The 18,966-nt window shown below is 37.0% G+C and overlaps 1 protein-coding gene across 25 annotated transcripts in view; it reads left to right on the top strand.

Annotated features, from left to right (window-relative positions):
* Nucleotides 1-18,430, top strand: part of MPDZ (multiple PDZ domain crumbs cell polarity complex component) — a 104,553-nt gene extending 86,123 nt beyond the window's left edge. For 19 of the 25 annotated variants that reach the window (XM_038170301.2, XM_038170300.2, XM_038170296.2 and 16 more), the window contains 15 exons: nt 1,306-1,398; nt 1,502-1,576; nt 2,494-2,665; nt 5,255-5,400; nt 5,717-5,800; nt 5,909-6,102; nt 6,339-6,486; nt 9,651-9,737; nt 11,226-11,319; nt 11,981-12,024; nt 13,040-13,162; nt 14,078-14,182; nt 14,394-14,506; nt 15,298-15,421; nt 16,269-18,430. In XM_038170301.2, coding sequence (XP_038026229.1) covers nt 1,306-1,398; nt 1,502-1,576; nt 2,494-2,665; nt 5,255-5,400; nt 5,717-5,800; nt 5,909-6,102; nt 6,339-6,486; nt 9,651-9,737; nt 11,226-11,319; nt 11,981-12,024; nt 13,040-13,162; nt 14,078-14,182; nt 14,394-14,506; nt 15,298-15,421; nt 16,269-16,415 — 1,749 coding nt within the window. In that variant the 3' untranslated portion in view covers nt 16,416-18,430. Of the gene's footprint in view, nt 1-1,305; nt 1,399-1,501; nt 1,577-2,493; nt 2,666-5,254; nt 5,401-5,716; nt 5,801-5,908; nt 6,103-6,338; nt 6,487-9,650; nt 9,738-11,225; nt 11,320-11,980; nt 12,025-13,039; nt 13,163-14,077; nt 14,183-14,393; nt 14,507-15,297; nt 15,422-16,268 lie in introns of those variants that run through there. The other 6 variants (XM_072030773.1, XM_072030771.1, XM_072030769.1 and 3 more) reach the window with 4 other exon arrangements.
* Nucleotides 18,431-18,966: the final 536 nt, after the last annotated feature.

The raw sequence follows: 18,966 nt of genomic DNA, 5'->3' as shown, positions 1-18,966 counted from the left end.
AAATGGCCAAGTGTTACATAACTGTGAAGCTGCCACATGAGGGTAGAAAAAATAAGCTCCTGCTTATTGGCATGGGGAAGAAGAGTCACATTCAGTGGACATAAGATTAGACTTCACAAAGGTTCACAAGTTTGTCTCTTTGGAAGGCACCTAGCCTTCCCTTGTCAACCAGCACAGTATCTTAGAGATGATGGTATCCAGATGATTTAATTCTAGCTAAAAACACTGGGGAAATTTCACTCTGTCCCAAACATTTGCTAATTTCAAGGGATGAGCATGCATTTTTCCATACTCTATATTTTCCATTGCTGTACGTATTTCTTTCTGTGGTTTCAAATAGAGAATTTAAACTATATCGTGAAGTTTTACCTTAGTCTATAGTTTCCAAATGTTCTGAGTTCCTGCTAAGAAAACTAACCATATTCTTGGCTGTATTAGGCTAAATCCCACTAGCATGTCAAGATGGGTGATTCTTCACCTCTGTTCAGCATTGGTGAGGCTGTACCAGCAGCACTGTGTCCAGTTCTTGGTCCCCCAGTGCAAGAGAGACCTGGGCATACTGGAAGGAGTCCAACAGAGGGCCACCAAGATTATCAAAGTGCTGGAGCACATCTCCTATGAGGAGAGGCTAAAAGAGTTAGGACTGTCCAGCTTGAAGGGAGGATCTTACTGATTTGTACAAATGCCTGAAGTGAGAGTGCGAAGAGGAGAGACCGATGGTATTTTCAGTGGTGCTCAATGCCAAGAGTAGAGGCACTGGGCACAAACTGGAACACAAGAGATTCAGTCTAAATGTCAGGATACAATTCTCTACTGTACTGGTGATGGAGCACTGGTACAGGTTTCCCAGCAAGGTTGTAGAGTCTCCTTTCTTGAAGATCTTCAAAAGCTGCTTGGACATGGTTGTGGCAACCTGCTTTAGGTGTCTCTACTTAAGCACAGAGGTTTGAACCATATGACCTCTAGAGGTCCCTTCCAACCTTAGCCATTCTGTGATTTACTGTAATTCTTATGTCTGTTTATGAATTTAACAACTGAATCACAGTTGATGGACAGAGTTTCAAGAAGAATAAGTTTGAATTTAGATTTGCTTCAGACTTGTCTTGCTAACTATCTTGGTAGCCAATGCACTATTTGTAGGTTGGAAAAATCTGCTATTTCAGAAATAATTAGTTTAAAAGGAAAACATTGATGCATTGTGAAAACTTTTGTTACGTCAGCAAGCTTCACTAGTTATTTCTGAATGTATTCTAGCATTTTGGTAAATGCAGTACCTAACTATTTGCATATTTCTATTTATCCCAGGATCAAGGAGGTTTGGGAATTGCCATTAGTGAGGAAGACACAATTAATGGAGTAGTTATTAAGAGCTTAACAGATCATGGTGCAGCAGCAAAGGTGTGAGAACATTTTAAATCCATATAGGGAATTAAAAATGTTTTTTGGAGTAGCATCTGTAGTACTCATAGTTTGTTTGTTTTTTTTTCTATTTTGTTTCCAGGATGGAAGAATCAAGGTTGGGGACCAGATCCTGGCAGTGGATGATGAAATTGTTGTGGGCTATCCAGTAGAAAAGGTGCTTCTGAAGTGTCAAGAATAGCATTGAAATCACACCACTAAATATAGGAGATGAATATGTCTAGAACCACTGAGGTTTTTGTGACTGTACTCTGATTTCATTTTCAAAGCTGTCTAATGAACCAAATATCTAGAGGCTTTGTCTGGATAAGGAAACTACTGTAGAATAAGATAAATCCTGCATTTAGAGCTCAGTTGCTATTTTGTATTAATGCACTACATAAATAGTCTTTCTCTGCATTTCTCTGCATGTGGCTGTTTTTTCCCTGTGGTTCAGATCTGATGAATCAGAGGCACTTAGATGTGGGATAAAAGGCATGAACTATTTCTGAATAATGTATTTTCATATGTAACACTTTAAAAGTATGAGAAACAGTAAAATGTAAATGTCTTTATTATGCGTGTTAAGTTGCATCAGTGGTAAATTAGGTCATGTACTGTGCTTATACATGGGGATGGTCTGTAACAATCACTGTGTTATATTCCAAGCCTGATACTTCAACCCTGTGGAGAAAGCTATTTCCCTTTCTAAATAACAACATGACAGAGTTTCAGGGAAGCTAATTGAATAACTTCAGCCAGATCTGTCCCACAGTTAACTCTGACACTGTTTATTATCAAAGCATAAATGTTTGGCCTTGTTCATTGTGAAGAAAACCTGCAGGATGGTGACTTCTAGCTCGTTTGTAGAATCGTTATTTTTCTGTGTTTTTGTTTTATAAGTGATACTCCAGCTATATTCTGTATATGTATGTATATATTAACACACACACACACATATATATATGCATGCATATATATATATATATGTATATGTGTATACACATACATATACATACATATGCACATACATATACACAAATATATACATATATTTATATATATTCTTCATCAGATTTTCTCTTAATCTTTCAGTTTATCAGTCTTCTGAAGACGTCCAAAACCATGGTGAGGCTTACAATCAACTCAGCAGAGGCAGGTAGCCTGACTACAGCATCGGTCAGCACTACTCCAGCAGAGAGGAGGAATATCCAACCACCAGCAACTGTCCCCCCTTCCAGCTCACCCGAACCAGAAGCGGTCAAAAGTAAGGTTCTCCTTGTTTGTCTAGCTTCACTAGAGCTATGAGATAAAAATATAGACCTAGCCTGTAAACAAATTATCTCTTTTTGTATGCACTCAACTGTTTCCTGAACTTCAGTTTCTAGTACTTCCAGATTACAGATCCATCTAAATAAAGCAGTAAGGCTCCAAGCTGAAGACCTCACTCTTGCTTTCCCACTGGCCTGTAGTAGAGTTGGAAGGGTGGAGGGATTTCCTCTTGCGTCCCAAAGGTGTGTAGCAAGTGCTTGTATCATAGATGACTAGAAGTGGGAGCCATTTCCTTTAAAGCAGAGAGAAAACTCACCTCATATTTGCTAGAGCAGAAGAATGAATGAGGCGGTCTCACTGTTCAGAACTGGCTGAATTTCAGTCTCCCCCTTTCAATGGAGACTTGAGATGCAAGTGATTGATGATAGTTATTGGTTAAGCAACACACCACTGAGAAGTTAATAGCTTAATTGACTAATGGAAACCTCACAATTAATTCGTATGTACATCACTGCAAGGATTGCTGAGTCATGTTTCTATTGACTAGTAGTAGTAGTAGTATTGATACACAATTATATCACTACTAAGTTCATAATATCATAGAATGCCCTGAGATGTAAGGAACCCAAAAAGAACATCAACTACAACTCCTGGGTCTGCAAAGGACCATCGAAAAAGCAGATCATATGTCTGAGAGCGTTGTCCAAATGCTTTTTGAACTCTAGTAGGCTTGGTATCCTGACCAGAGTGCAGCCGCCCTCTCTGTGAAGAACCTTTCCCCAACATCCAGCCTGAACCTCCCCTGTCACAGCTTCACACTGTTCCCTCAGGTCATACCACTGGTCACCAGAGAGAACAAATCAGGACCTGTCTCTGCCTTCCCCCAGTGAGGAAACTGTAGGCCACCATTAAGCCTTCTAACAGTTTTTTCTAGGCTGAACAAACCAGGCAACTTCATCTGCTCTTCATACATCTTCCCCTCTAGACCCTTCACCATCGTTGTAGCCTTCCTTTGGTAAACCTAATAGTTTTACGTCCTTTTTGTACTGTAGTGCCCCAAACTGTGCACAGTATTTGAGGAGAGGCTGTGCCAGAGCAGAGCAGGACAGTCCCTTCCCTCGACCAGCTAGGAATGATATACTTGATGCGCTAAGGTTGATGCACTTGATGCACTAAGGTTGATGGCTAAGGTTGGCCCTCCTGGCTGCAAGGGCACACTGCTGGTGCATATTCAACCTACCGTGCAACGGAGCCTCCAGATCCCTTTCTGCGGGGCTGCTCTCCAGCCTCCCATCCCCCATGCTGTGCATACAGTGATGGTTGTCCGTTCCCAGGTATAGAATCTGTCACTTGCTCTTGTTGAACTTCATATTGTTAGTGATTGCCCAGCCCTTACAATTTGTCTCTAATGTCTTTGCAAGGCCTCTCCACCCTCGAGGAAGTCTACAGCTCTTAGCAGTTTAGTATGATTTGCAAACTTTTACTCAAAAAATTTATCTGTGATCACAGATAAATCAATACATAAGGATGTAAGTTGTAAGGAACTTTTTAACACTGTATACGCTGTAGGAACTTACATTAATTGTAGCTTTAACTTTATATATATTATTTATACATAGTAACATCTTCAAACTAAAAGAGGGTAGATCAGCTATATGGAAGAAATTCATTGGTATGAGAGTGGTAAGGCACTGGAAAAGGTTGCCCAGAGAAGATGTGGATGTCCTATCCCTGGGAGTGTTAAAGACCAGGCTGGGTGGGGCTTTGAGCAAGCTGGTCTAGTGGGAGGTATCCCTGCCTATGGCACAGAGGTTGGAATAAGATGATTGTTGGGTCACTTCCAATCTAAGACATTCTACGAGTCTATGATATTTATACCATGAGACATATGGCTTCCTAAAGCTGTGTCAATGGTCAGTTAAAAGTATGAGTGGTGTATAGAAGTTCTTGTTGAGGGTTCCTAGATATAATGACGTGTGTGTACAACCTTTGGTTGACCAAGTACTGGTAGACTTGGAATACATCACTGTATTTCACATTCTTTCTCATGGTACAAATCTGAGTCTGAGACAGAATATTTAGTTAGCTGGGCCTTGACTTAGCCCATTACAAAAGGGTAGGACTGACATCCTTGCATCCATGTATGTAACACATTGTATGCACTTCATTTATCTGTGATCTGTGTTGCAGAGTTACTGGTACAGATATTTAAATTCTCTCTGAAATAGCATTTGTTGTGTACAATAGCTTCTGTGGCTATCCAAAAAAAGCATTTGTAGGTTGTACAAATACAGCATGTTGTATGTGATACTATCTCAGTAAACTTAAAACTGTGATCCAGGTGCTTGTTGACCTAGAAGCAGGACAACTGCTATTAAAACCACAGGACAGTACTTGACTAAGGGCAAGGGAGAGTGGTATTACATGGAAATTTAGAAATGTTTCCTGGAGATTGATTCTTGAGCTCTTACTGTAGAGTATGGTCCCTCAAAACAATATTTTAAAGTCATTTTTCTGATAGTAAGCTGTCTGACCTAGGATGTTTAGTTAATCCTGTAACTAGGATGTTTAATTTTTGTTTTAGATACAAGCAGATCTTCAACTCCAGCCACACTAGCTTCTGACCCCGCTACTTGTCCCATTATTCCTGGATGTGAAACAACCATTGATATCTCCAAAGGACGGACTGGTCTTGGTCTGAGCATTGTTGGAGGAGCAGACACTTTGCTGGTTGGTTGGAAAAATAACTGGTACTCACATGAAATAATAGTATAGGAATGAAAATATCTGTTAGAAGAGATTTTGTCTTCATTTGTTCTGTGGCACTTTTATAGAAAGTTACTGAAGATCAGGAAAAAAAGAGAAAAAATATAAAAGCACTTTTGAAATTGAAAGTGTAAGTGAACTTCTTAAATATTTTGGTAATTTGTCATTATTCTGACTTTTTGTTAACAATGATTTTTAGCAGGAATTTTCTGTAGCTCTTGCTTCAAAGTTTGGGGAATTTTCTTTCAGTATGCAATTTATTTTTGTTGTGTATCCACAGGGAGCAATCATTATCCATGAAGTATATGAAGAAGGAGCAGCATCAAAAGATGGGAGACTGTGGGCTGGAGATCAGATATTAGAGGTGCACTTACTTCTTTGGTCAATGTTTATTTTCATGTGCTAGCTAGACATCTTTCATTTGTCTGTTGGAAAGTCCTGTACATTTCATCTATGTATGCTTTCATTGTAGGTGAATGGGATTGACCTCAGGAATGCCACACATGATGAAGCAATAAATGTTCTACGACAGACTCCCCAAAAAGTTCGTCTGACGGTATACAGAGATGAGGCCCAATACAAGGAGGAAGATATGTATGATGTACTCATTATAGAGCTCCAAAAGAAGCCTGGTAAAGGCCTTGGCCTGAGTATCGTTGGGAAAAGGTATGAACATACATGGACAGTCTATGTCTGGGACTTGGGCATGCATGTGTTTCTGTTGCAGTGCTGTGCTCAAATCCTGTAAAGGCAGTATGTGTCATTCTTGTGCCATTCCTAGAGGAACTAGCCCAACATGACTCATCAGAAAATGAGACCATATTTATTGGGTTCCCAACTGCAAGCCATAAAAGTGACCCTTAAACAATATTGTAATTCAAAATTCATGTGTGTGTTTACAGAAATGATACGGGGGTGTTTGTGTCAGACATCGTCAAAGGAGGAATAGCAGATACAGATGGGAGATTGATGCAAGGAGATCAGATACTGACTGTGAATGGAGAAGATGTTCGAAATGCTAACCAGGAGGCTGTTGCAGCTTTGCTAAAGGTATCAGGAAAACAGGAGATGGTTAAAAGTGAAGAGAATGAGATCCAGCTTTTTGAAAGCTTAAGTTTTATTCAGCCTGTGTTCAGCTGTTGCTGAGATGTCAGGGAGAACAAGCTTTGGATCTGAATTTAAATTCCTGAAGGCTAGAGCATTTAGATTTTCATATTTTGCCTGATAAAAGTGAGAATAGAGGTAGCACAAACTGTCATATCTTTATATAATAAAAGACCAATACCTAGAGCAACCGAGAACTTAATACTGTGTTTTATGCAACAGATGCCTATTTGTTTAACTATCTCATATTTTTAGAAAGATATGTAGAATTGCCTTTAAATTATACAGAACTCATCAGTGTAGTTGTGCCAGAAAGTGATTGCTTTCACAGTTATTAATGTTCATCTTTTTTTTTTTTTTTTTCTGTGTTTATCTTGTGTCACATTACATCCATTAAATTTTATAATGCCTTTCTCAGTGAGCAAGGCATCTAGGGTAAGAAATCACTTTCTCACAAAGATAACTGAAGTAACCTCCTGGCTGCTGTTCTCAGAACGAGAATTCCTGTTCTCAGTAAACATTGTGTATCTGATCTCCTCCATTTCCAAATCAGAATGAAGTCATAACTACAACATTTTCTGTGGTCTGGCAGGAAGTCCAACTGGTCAGCCAGTTTGTCTGTTTTCCATATAGAGTTTTGAAATACTCGGTTGCATGTCAGGATTCTGTTGAGTCAACATTTTCCAATGAAAACCTTCCACTGGAAAAAATTTAACAGCCTTTATTGATAGCTGACTCTTGGGTATGTAGCCATAATCATTCTTCTTTGCATTATTATAAAAGGTATATTTTTCCAGGTCTTAAATTGTTCCTCCAGCCTTTTTTTATATTATTTTCTTATTTTTTTATTTGCCTAGGGTGAGCACTTTTTTTTTTTTTTTTTTTTTTTAATATTTTCAGTGTGTGACCATAATTGAAAATGTCACAACTGCATCTGTGTTCTGATAGTGAACTTGTTAATGTGCTCCTTTGGGGTAATAGTACTTTCCAATTCTTACCTGATACTTTATTTTGTATAAGGACAATGGGTTTCTTCTTCACATACTGCACTTTGGATGAAGTATTTCTTCCTCATATGCTGCACTTCTAAATCTCCTCTTAAAACACCATTAAAACATCATTAAAACACCATTTCATTTGGAAAGTTTCTATCATTTTTGTTAGCTGGCAAGAATTTTGGAGTATACAATTAAGTATACTTAATTAATAGTCTCACTTATTATTTGCATGTTTAAGTTTTTGATACTTCATCCCACTCAGTGGTACTTCTAAATAATTGTCCTGGCCCTGAGAAATGTGGTGTCTAAAAGACCTCAGATATTATTAATGGTTCTGTTTCTTCCACACAGTAAAAATGGATAAAAGCATGATCACTCACACACAGGCAGTCATCATTTTTAGTTCAGGTTTTCATTCACAAGTGAATGATCTACAGCGAGTTGTCTTGAATTGCCTAAAATGTATTTTGTTAGAAAGTTATTTACAATCTTTGTAAAATCCAAATGTATTTAAACTGCCATAAAACCACAAGAATGTGTGAAAATTCCTCCCGTTCTTGCAGTGTTTCTTGTTACGTATCTCCCAAATACGTGAAAAGTTGATAGTTTTTTTTCCCCCTCATTTGACTTTAGATTTATCAAATAGGAGACTCCAGGAAAAAAAAATGTAAGAAGACAGAATGTGAAGTGATTCACTCACAAGTTCAGATGGAAAGTATTACCTCCCACTTTCACACATAATAACTTTAAAATCTCATTTGTGGGCTTGCATTTTATGTGAGGATGTGGTAATTTTACAGGAGGAAAGCAGCAGGAAAGACTGTTAATGTCTGAGCTCTGATCAAGTCTTTTCCAGGACAAGAAGAAGTCAGTATTTCTTAAAAAAATAAAAAGTAATTTAGTAGTAAATCTCTCTTAGCTCTAAGAGAATATCAATAGTTTATGCTAGTATATGCTAGCTACAGAGGTTTAGAAACCCTTTTTGAATGGATATATTATGTTGTTGAGTTTGATATATTGGTCTGTTTCTTACTGTGAATTTTCTGATAAATTTTTGAACCTCTCTTAAGGTAATACTGCTAAGGTATGATAAATAAAGGCAGACATCTGTAACAGTAAATTCTTTGGTTGCGTAGGTACCAGAGATCATAGTAACAACTTCCCAGTGGAAAAAAGGGAAAAGCAAAATAGCAACAATACTTTGAAATTTCTGTATTTAAATATGTTGCAGATAGATAGATGTTCTTTTTACACTACTTGTATCATTTTGGAATCCTAGTTTTCTGAAGTGTTCTTGTGATAACACCTTACCTATCTGTTATCAAAATAAGCCTAACATTTTGGTTTCTAAATGTTTGATTGCATGGTGAATTTTCATCTGAGGTAGGTATCTATACATGAAATGCCTCAGTGCTTAATGGAACTCAATGCTTAATGGAAACATTGGAACAGATATTCCAGTGTGCAATCAATCCATATCACCCAAGTTCCTCTGGGGAGTCAGATACAGAAAAGTCACTTAAATTACAGATAGATGTTTGGAAAACCTCCCACCCAAAATCTCTTTAGTTACATCAGTATGGATCCATATTAACAGGTAATTTCAAGAGTGGGGGAGAGATTGCCAACTACCACTTTAAATACCACACTGTCAGCTATATCAGCAGAAATACTAAGTAATACTTGGAGGTTTTGTACTGTTTTAGTGCTTATTGTGAAAATACTCCACTTTTATTATTCTTTGAAAAATGCCATCTTGAAAGTACATGTTGACATTACTATTTAGAAACCAAAACTACTACTCTTTAAAGAAAAGGTAATGGAATTAGGCTTCATATGTAGTCCTCACATCTGTATTGGAATACTGTTTAATCCAAAAAGTTCTCAGCTCTGTATTGAATATCATTCAATAGTATCATTCAATCATAGTTGGTATGGTTCTGGACCTGCCATGAATTCTGTCTTTTCAGTTCTCATTGGAGGGTTGTTAGTGCTATATTTTCCCCTCTGTCCATACTTCTTTCTTCTTCTACCATCTAATAAGTTACTTAAATGTTGTTGGCTTTAATGTTGTAGATACAAGAGATGTATTAAAAATGACTCTTTCTTTAGTGTTCATTAGGTACGGTAAGACTAGAGGTTGGAAGAATAAAAGCTGGTCCGTTCCACTCTGAGAGGAGAACATCCCAGAGCAGCCAGGTTTGTAACTGTAAACTGTTTAGTCTGGAAGAAAAAAAAATGTGGTTAAACAGTGGAAGCAAATACAAATAGTTAATTTTATGATTAAAATGATTTTCCATGCACCTGATCCAAGATGAATAGAAGTAGGAGCTTTTATGCACTTTGCAACTTTTTGGTAGTAATTTTACATGTTCATTTTAGCTAGTTGTATCAGTTAAAGACATGATCCAGCCAAGAGTTCATTCCAGATATACTAGAGTAGATAGTAGAAATAATAGATTAGATTCCAAGCTCTACTATGTTGTCTAGTATGACTTTTAGAGCTCTCGCATGAGAAGTAGGGAGAGCTGATTGTCTTCATTACCGGAACAAGTTGATGTACAGTTTAAACCTGTTACCTGGAGAGAGCTGAGTGCAGTAGGGTATTGTTTCAGTAATCTTACTGAATTTCTCTGTACCTTTCATACTCTTAACATAATCTTGGTCACAAGAAACAGGAAACCTTTACCCTTTCTGTCAGGCTTTTCCTAAGTTTATTTGTTTTATTGTTGTATTAATATTGTTAAATGTTATAACTCACATCAGTTGCTGCATTTGAATGCATCCTTGATGTGGTAGCAGCTCTCATTGTGATTCTGTGCCAATGTATGTATTGGGATTTCCAATAGGAGCTATTGAAATGAGAGAGCTCACAACTTACCTTAGAACTTTTTGTAGTTACAAACCAGGTATACAGCACCATCACTATCGTCAGTGACTGAACATAGATGTAAATAGTTTAAGGTGAATCCTAATTAAACTGGGACTTTTTCTTTCTGAAATTCGAAGTGAATAGGTTAAGACTGGTTAAGGACTAAGTGTCAGTATCTCTTCAGAAAAGGATAATGCCAGTCCAGACAAAAATACACAAGCTCTGTGTGATATTAATCTAAGCTACTAAGTAACAAGTTCACAGTGTTGAATGTTTAGAAGAGTCAGTAAGAGTCAATGAACTAAAACCACTGTGAGCTATGTTGTTCCTTTACATTGTCCTGAGGCCGTAGTGAAAGTTCTGGAAATTGTTTAGGGGAAGCTGGAAATTGTGTAGGTGAAACGGAGTGGAGAGTCCAGTCATAGTTTTAGTTTATGGAGTGTCTGGATGCATGTGGGGATGCGTAAAGATTTGTCTTTTGTATTGTGTCCCTACCTTGGTAATGGTGACTTTCGTACTCACCAGAAGGTCTTTCAAGTGACAAAATATGTAGAAATATCTAGAAATAAGGGGACAGTCAGAAGCAAAGTGTTGCATGGGTCTGTAATTACGCAATCTCTGTTTGTCTAATGACATGTTTCAAACAAGGAGCCCTCTAGAGTGTCCAGGAAACATAGAAATTCAGTGTATCAGCTTTAACTGGGCACAGAAAAAGTAACAAGATACAGTAAAATAGACTGAATACAATGGGTTATAATTTTATCAAATTGGGTGTCTGAAGCTGCTTTCTAATCCCAGTGTAATACTGTATTTAGGTCAGTGAAGGAAGTGGCAGTCTCTCATCCTTCAGCTTTCCAGCTTCTGGTTCAAGTGCACCTGAGGTCTTTGAAAGTGGTCTGAAGAAAACCTGTAAGTTTTTTTGGCCCTTTCAGTAATTTATATCTGTGTATTGGTAGCTGAGATCTGCTTTCTCTAACACATAGTGGTAGTATACTATATGCCTGAAAGTGATTCCTTAGTCATTAAATTGTTGCAGGGCTGGTGGTTATTATACAGTACATCATATATCTCTTTGAATCACTTTTTATAAAAGAAACTAGCAGGTGTTACATCAGCAGTTTAGATGTTGAGAATCTAAGTTGAATGAGAATTATCTTCTGTTTTATCGTAATATGTCTTCAGTTGAGCTGTCTTACTCATTCTTGGAAAGTATGTGGTCAATTCTGGATACTACGTTACATTAGAATAGCTGTGTAATAGCTCTCCAGTGCTCAGATTTACACCAGTTACTTGTGACCCAAGTATCGCTATCAAATAGTTTCTATTCTACATGAGCATTGCTTAGCATTTACTCCAACAGTTGTTTAAATTGAAAGAATGAATGACTTTTTCACCCATTCTAGAAGTATTTCAATGCTATTAATTTAATGACAGCTGCTTTCAAAATCTGTTTTGAAATGTATGTCTGTAATGAAACAGTAGAAAGCTAGAATAATCACAGTGGCTTGGATGACTTTAATGAAAAAGTTTCTTTTCTATACTGATTTAACTTTTTAAATTTATCTGACAGCAGCTTCTGAAATACAGGGATTAAGAACAGTTGAGATAAAAAAGGTAAGTTATAGTATAATGTGATATGTAAGGGTTCTGTAAATGTTATATGTATGTAAAGGAAGAAGTCTGGCCACCCAGTTAATCATTTAGAGGGAGGAACCGATGTGGCAATAGTTAAGTTATTTGTCTACTGGTTCTACTGATCTCCACTACCCATATTTTTAGGTAAAATAACGTGACTTCCACCATCACATTTTGTGACCTGTTTTTAAAGCAAATGGAGAGAGAATTAGTAACTGTTACCAAACAGAGTTAAATGCAGGCACAGTTGTAGGGAAGCCAAGGGAACTGTACTAAACTTGCAAGTCCGTTATTTTGTATTTCACATTTGTTTGACATGTGTTTTTAGTGGATAGGCCTTTATATGACAGCTGCCAGGTTTTCAACTGGGTTTCAATTGCCTTTCTCATTAACAGGAGCATATGACCTAAGTTATAGACTGCTTCTGTAAAGCACATATATTTATTTGACTTTGCCTGGTATCCAGTTTCCTTGATTATGCAGATTGTGTTTAACTATACTCTTTTTAACATTGAATCTGTGAATACTGATTTAAGATAGCAATGTTGGTGGTTAGGTAGTTGAGCATTGCACAGCAGTGAATAACTGGTTTTGTTGTGGGACGCTAGGGGGAGCATAAAGATTAATTCTCATCTGCAGGAGGTTCCTAGTAGGAGACTGATAATAAAGGACAATCAATCCCATCTCTACAGTTTTTCTTGCCAGGCATATACTGACATTAAGGGTTTGATGTTGACTTCTGTAAGTGTTCAGTTTGGTTACGAAAAAACATATAACTGAGTCAGTAAATTGTCACCCTTCACTGATGGGAAGAACAATGTATTGTACACTCTGTGCTTTCCCAAAATATATTAACTTTAAAAAATGGCTTGAGATAAGCATATTCTGATTTTCATATGATAGGATTTTTATTAATTTTTAAGGTAAGCCTACAATTCTATACGTATTTTTTTTCCAGAAAAAAAAATAATCTTTTTTTTCATGACAATAATAGGGCCCTGCAGATTCACTAGGAGTGAGCATTGCTGGAGGTGTAGGAAGTCCCCTTGGAGATGTTCCTATATTTATCGCCATGATGCATCCAAATGGAGTTGCAGCTCAGACTCAGAAACTCAGAGTAAGTTAATCGTTAAGAAGGTTATAAAGATTGCATGGGTTCTGCACAATAATTACTCTAGATGGGTAATAAGGTAGCAATTTAATGATGCAGTCATGATTGCTTCTGGCTGTGACAAGAATTTTTACTATTTGGATTGACAATAAAGTAACTCAGATTGGTGACATGGTAAAAGGTAATTGCTGAAAGGTAGGAAGTCCTAAAGAAATCTTGGGTCATAGAGCTGATAAACTTGTGAAAATTCAAAGTAGGAAGGCTAGTTCAGAATGATGGATTATTTAAGTGAGCTACACTGGTGAGTCTTGTGGTCATTCCTGTATGTGCAGTCTGTTTCATATCTCATGTTCTCTGTGCTTACCTGTCTTAGGATAGACAATTCTTTTTTAGGTTCCAAGTCAAAGTAGGCAATCTTAACTCACACAGCACTTACACGTGTACTGTATTCAATCTATATCAGAGGTTGTTGAATTTGACTAATGTTCCTTGGAAAATAGACAGTGTTATTTCAGGATTAATTTAAATATATAATCTCTTAAGAAAATGTACTACTTCAACCTGTCTGTATTCAGATGATTTTCCATATCCTTCTAGAATATTAATTCTGTAAAGAACAAATATTTTTTTACACTGAATACACTAAACTTAAACATTGATCTGCTGATTTTGATGTCAGATTTTCTACTTTTCCATCACTTCAATGTTGTTGTGATGTTATCTTGTGTTCACAGTGATGTTGTACCTTTGAGAGAAGTGTACCATGCACTCTTCCTAATTTCTTTCTTTCTGCCCTTTGTCACTGATACATTGTAGGTAACTCCAAGTACTCAAACCTGCACTTATTGAAAGAAAATGCCAAATAAATGTATGTAACTAAACTTGTATTGATAGTTATGTTTTCTACATTTTCTTCTGCAGGTTGGGGACAGGATTGTTAGCATATGTGGAACATCTACTGAGGGCATGACTCACTCCCAAGCTGTTAGTGTCTTAAAAAATGCTTCAGGCACTATTGAGTTGCAGGTAAAAAAAAAAAAAAAAAAAAAAAAAAAAAAAAAAAAAAAAAAAAAAAAAAAAAAATCCTCCAGTGACATTTGGAATATTTTCTGAAATTTGCTTGATGAAATTTGCTTGATGCTTCTGAAAGTTGCTATGATGTATTGTTTTAGTATCAGTGTTCTTATTTTACTGGCTTTTTTTTTAAAAAACTCATTTTACTGAACTCTGTTCTTAGGTTGTAGCTGGAGGAGATGTGAGTGTCATAACTGGCCAGCAGCAGGAGCCACCTACATCCAGTCTTACATTTGCAGGACTAACTTCAACCAGCATTTTTCAGGATGATTTAGGGTCAGTAAATACATAATAACTGGCCTCTGTAGCCAGTTACTTAAGGTGGAACTCAATCTAAAATGCTTACAAATTGTTTTGTTTTGTTTTGTTTTCTCTTCAGTAGAATTAAAATGTTATTTGATTTCATTTTAAATACAGCTTTCTTCATTTCACTGAGCCTAAGTACCTGAGATTAGTTGATACACCCCAAATTGCTATTCTCAGACTTACATAGCAAGGTTCTTTCCACAGCGGTACTTTGGTTTCTGTGATGTATTTTTTTTAACTCTAGGCTATCAAAAATATTTAACTTTTGGGGTATAAAATTGTTACCACTTCTGGTATACTACAAAGCACAGCTACATAAACAAGTATTGCCTCAAATTATGTTATAAATCTGAGGCATTTTTCCAGGAACAGGGAAAGAAGGAATGGGGTTCTTTAGGCACACAAACCCACATTAAAAGATAGAACTTCAAAATTCATGTAGTCAAAGTGTATGTGTGGAGATACATCTATGAGTTATCTGTATAAACACATACGTGCAAATAAACAATCATAACTCAGAGGAGGAGAGAAACAAATCTTGCAACAAAGTGATTAGCTGCTAATTTTGGACTTTTTTTTTAGGAGGCATAAAGGGTTCCAGGATTTTTAAAGGTGTTTGCTAGGGAGATTTGAGGTACATTTGTAGTTATAGAGGAAATGGAAATTGCTTAACTAGAACGAAAAATGTTTTTGGTTGAACGTTATACATGTTAAATCATAAGTTCAGACAATATATCAATGCTCTTTTTCCCTTTCATTAGGCCTCCTCAGTACAAGACCATTACTCTAGATAGAGGACCAGATGGCCTAGGCTTTAGTATTGTGGGGGGATATGGCAGTCCTCATGGAGACTTACCAATATATGTGAAGACAGTATTTGCAAAGGTAAGTGTAAATTTGTTCAGTCAATTCATTTATTAGTTCACAGCAGCCACTTTCTTAAAGCATGGCCTGAGTTCAATGCCAAATGATTAGTGGTTTCTCACAGCTTTTCTTGCCCAGTGCAAGTTCTGATCAAAATGTGCTTGCAACATTTGAAAGATATAGTTTCAGGAAGATTTAGAATTTTCAAATGCATGAGACTTTGCATATGACAGAGTCTTTTTCAACTCTCAAAACTGGAAATGTTTACATACTTCGAAAAACAGCCCCCCTACCTTATGTGTAGAATTCATTTTCTTCAGGTAATAGAAGGGACCAATTTATTACAGTCTGAAAGGTAGACCAGCATAAAATAACTGAACTCATATGGACCTTTGGAGAAGTTCAGGTGGAACTGAATCCATACGGAATTTACTAACTCAGGGAGCAGCCTTGAGTTAGACAAAAAAAAAATGTAATGAAGAATACCAAATGTTTGTTGTAAGTCAAAGTTCATAGGTGGGTTTTGATTACTGGATTTCCAGTTTCTGGAAGCTATTTCAGGTCATGAAAATCTTGCTGTTATGGTACCAGAGACTAGAAGTTATACTAGCTAGACCAACAGGATTAAAGTACAATAAAAATCCTCTAGATCCATCCTCTAGATCTAAGTGTTGTGAAAGTTAGAGAATGCAGGACATACTGCAGCACTAGCAGACTGTTCTATGATTGACTCTAGTCAAATCACTCTCAATCAAAAAATGTTTAAGGGGTTTTGTGTACTGTACCCATCTTATTCAGACCATTGGGATGGTGCGGCAAGGAGAAAAAGAAATGCATGAGTCTGCAATTACATGTTGTATTGTTTCAGGGTGCAGCTGCAGAAGATGGACGCCTGAAGAGGGGAGATCAAATCATTGCTGTGAACGGGCAGAGTTTAGAAGGGGTGACCCATGAGGAAGCGGTTGCTATTTTGAAAAGGACCAAAGGAACAGTCACTTTGACTGTTTTGTCATGAACTAGCTGCTGAAAGGGGTAGGATTGACAAGACTATATTATTTACGCTCTACTTAGCAAAGAGAATTGAAATTTGTATAGCCTTCTTGCTCTTCCTGATTCACAGGACAGTGTTACATCACTGAAGAAAAATAACATTTAACCATATTTTTGTATGCAATAGAAATATTTCTCCCTCTGTCAAAACACTGAAGATGGAGTTACGTCACCTATGGCAAAGACATTAATATTTTTCCTAGTAATATTGTAATGAATACTTGTAAGCCACTAAACAAATGTTTTCATTAATAACCTCACAACAAAATTTAAATGTTTTGCTAAGAGGCTTTGAATATTTCATATATGTGAGAACAATAAAGTCACTGAATCAACAACAGGATGGCATGGTAGAGTCAGAAAACAGAAATAAGATTATTGGAGAAAGAAAGTATTAACAAAATGTGGAATTTAGGGAATGGGAGGAAAAGCATGTAATGTGGAGGCACATAATTAATGGACTTACTTGTATGTTGTTTTTTTTGTTTTGTTTTGTTTTATATTACTCTACAATGACCAAGTAGGAGGAGTTGGGAGGGGATTTTTTGTTGTGTTTAGCTTTGTTTTTTGCTTGTGTTTGAATTGTGTTTTGGATGGTGGGGATTTGTTCTCAGGCTGGAAAATTTATTTGCTAGTGGAGACTTATCCTGGTGAGAGAGTGCCCAGCAGATGCAGTATTAGAAGGATTAAACTTTTCTTTCATAACAGTAGTTTTTTCTAGACTATGTGGGAGTGAAAGCAATCTCCCTAGCGTGAAATGTGTGTAAGCAAAGGTTGTCCTCTTGCAATGGGGAAGCCTAAATACTGTCTTAGTGCAGAAGTTTCTGATTGCTGCTTGAATGAAAGCCGTGAACAAACCACTCAGGACATATTTACTTAGCTGAATATACAGCCTAGGTTAATACAATGCAGAAGATGATAGTGTTACAATGTTGCTTGTCACTCTAAAATAAATAGCAGCAAAGATAAGGTCCTTCCTGGACTGAGGAGGGCTATAACCAGGGGTTGATGGTGGTTAGACGGCTGAAGATCAGTTCCAGTGGAGAAGAGGGTAGCAGTGAGACAGCACTGAAAGTCTTTGCATCAGCATTGAGCTGAAGAGGACAGCTGAGGATCACAAACATTATTTGGGGGTTGTTAATTTAAAAAGTGCAAATGCAAGATATTTTCTGGTAAAAAAGATGCAGCCATGGAGCTGTTATTTGGATAGCAGAGTTGTCAATAAATTTATCAACATCCTCAGTTTACTAAGGAGTCTTTAAAACTTTATCCCAAAATCGTATCTACTGATACCACTGGCTGATTGTAGTCTCCCTTTGGCATGCCAGTAAATGTGCTGAAGGTGAAAGACACCGCCTAGCTAATTGGCATGCCATATACTTGCTGCTACACTATATGTAGCAGCAAGACCCTTCATGTTGATTAGCAAAAAAATAAAAATTAAAAAAAAAAATATCGGCCTTCTTGCTATATATATGTGTGTCAATTGTCATTTAAGAGAACTCTCTGAATAGAAAATGCAGGCAGTGGGCAGGCCGTCACTAGAGGAAGATGTGAAAGACTAGCGTTTGTGTTAGTGAGAAACAAAAACAGTATTAGGAACATCTGTGAAATAGTATTAACAAGGTGGTAGCTAGATCTAAGCGAGTTAACTGAAACCAAACAAAAACGAACACAAACAAACAAACAAACAGCTTTGTCTCATTAACAGTTCCAGAAGTTACTGTGATTGGCAAAAAATGAAAGTACACAGATGGTACCATTACTGACTGTTGTTACTGAATTGTTCTTGTGTGCTTATTCCTTGGTTAGAATGAGAGCTGCATACATTAGAGTGTGTAAGGTTGCTTTAAATAGTATCTATATTTGTAACAGAAGTAGTGTACAGATATTTTGTTACTACTGTTGTGTCTAAATGGGGGATTTAATTAAATAAACAGCAAACTCTCAGTGATGAAGAAATAAAGTTGCAGGTGCGTTTCTGGTGTGTGCTGGCTTTGTTCATTTTGTTGTGAAAGATTAACCCAAACTTTTTAATTAATAACAAGAAGTTAATGATATTCCTCTTTTTGTGAGCCATCCAGTAAAAGCTGCTTTATTTGTATTTTCAGATTTTAGCTTCACTCACAGTCTTTTAGCACATCAATAAGGCAAGATACCAGAACTATTTAGAGAGGAGTAAGAAAGTGCTTTGCTTGTTTAAGACAGTATTTAATAATTTCTCAATCTGTTTAAAAAGTCATCTGTTGGGCATGGTTCTTGACACGAGCAATCAAAACACTGAGCTGAGTAGCCTGGAATTTTGCTTTTAGCTGTGACCATGGTGCTGTTTCAGAGCACAGGATCTCCCCCAGCCCCTGTGACCGGACAGCTGTTTCATGATCACGACTTAGTGTCTGCTGTGCAATGCATTATGAGGTGTAATAAAGTTAGCAGGCTTAGGGTGATTAGTTTGGTATTCATCATTTGGCATTCAGTGCAACTTCTCTATCACAGGGTTTAGTTCTGCAAGCTGC

Source organism: Anas platyrhynchos, chromosome Z (assembly GCF_047663525.1).
Source record: "Anas platyrhynchos isolate ZD024472 breed Pekin duck chromosome Z, IASCAAS_PekinDuck_T2T, whole genome shotgun sequence".
NCBI classification, from domain to species: Eukaryota; Metazoa; Chordata; class Aves; order Anseriformes; family Anatidae; genus Anas; species Anas platyrhynchos.
Note: the sequence above shows the minus strand (reverse complement) of the source record. Positions and strands in the feature narration are given on the sequence as shown.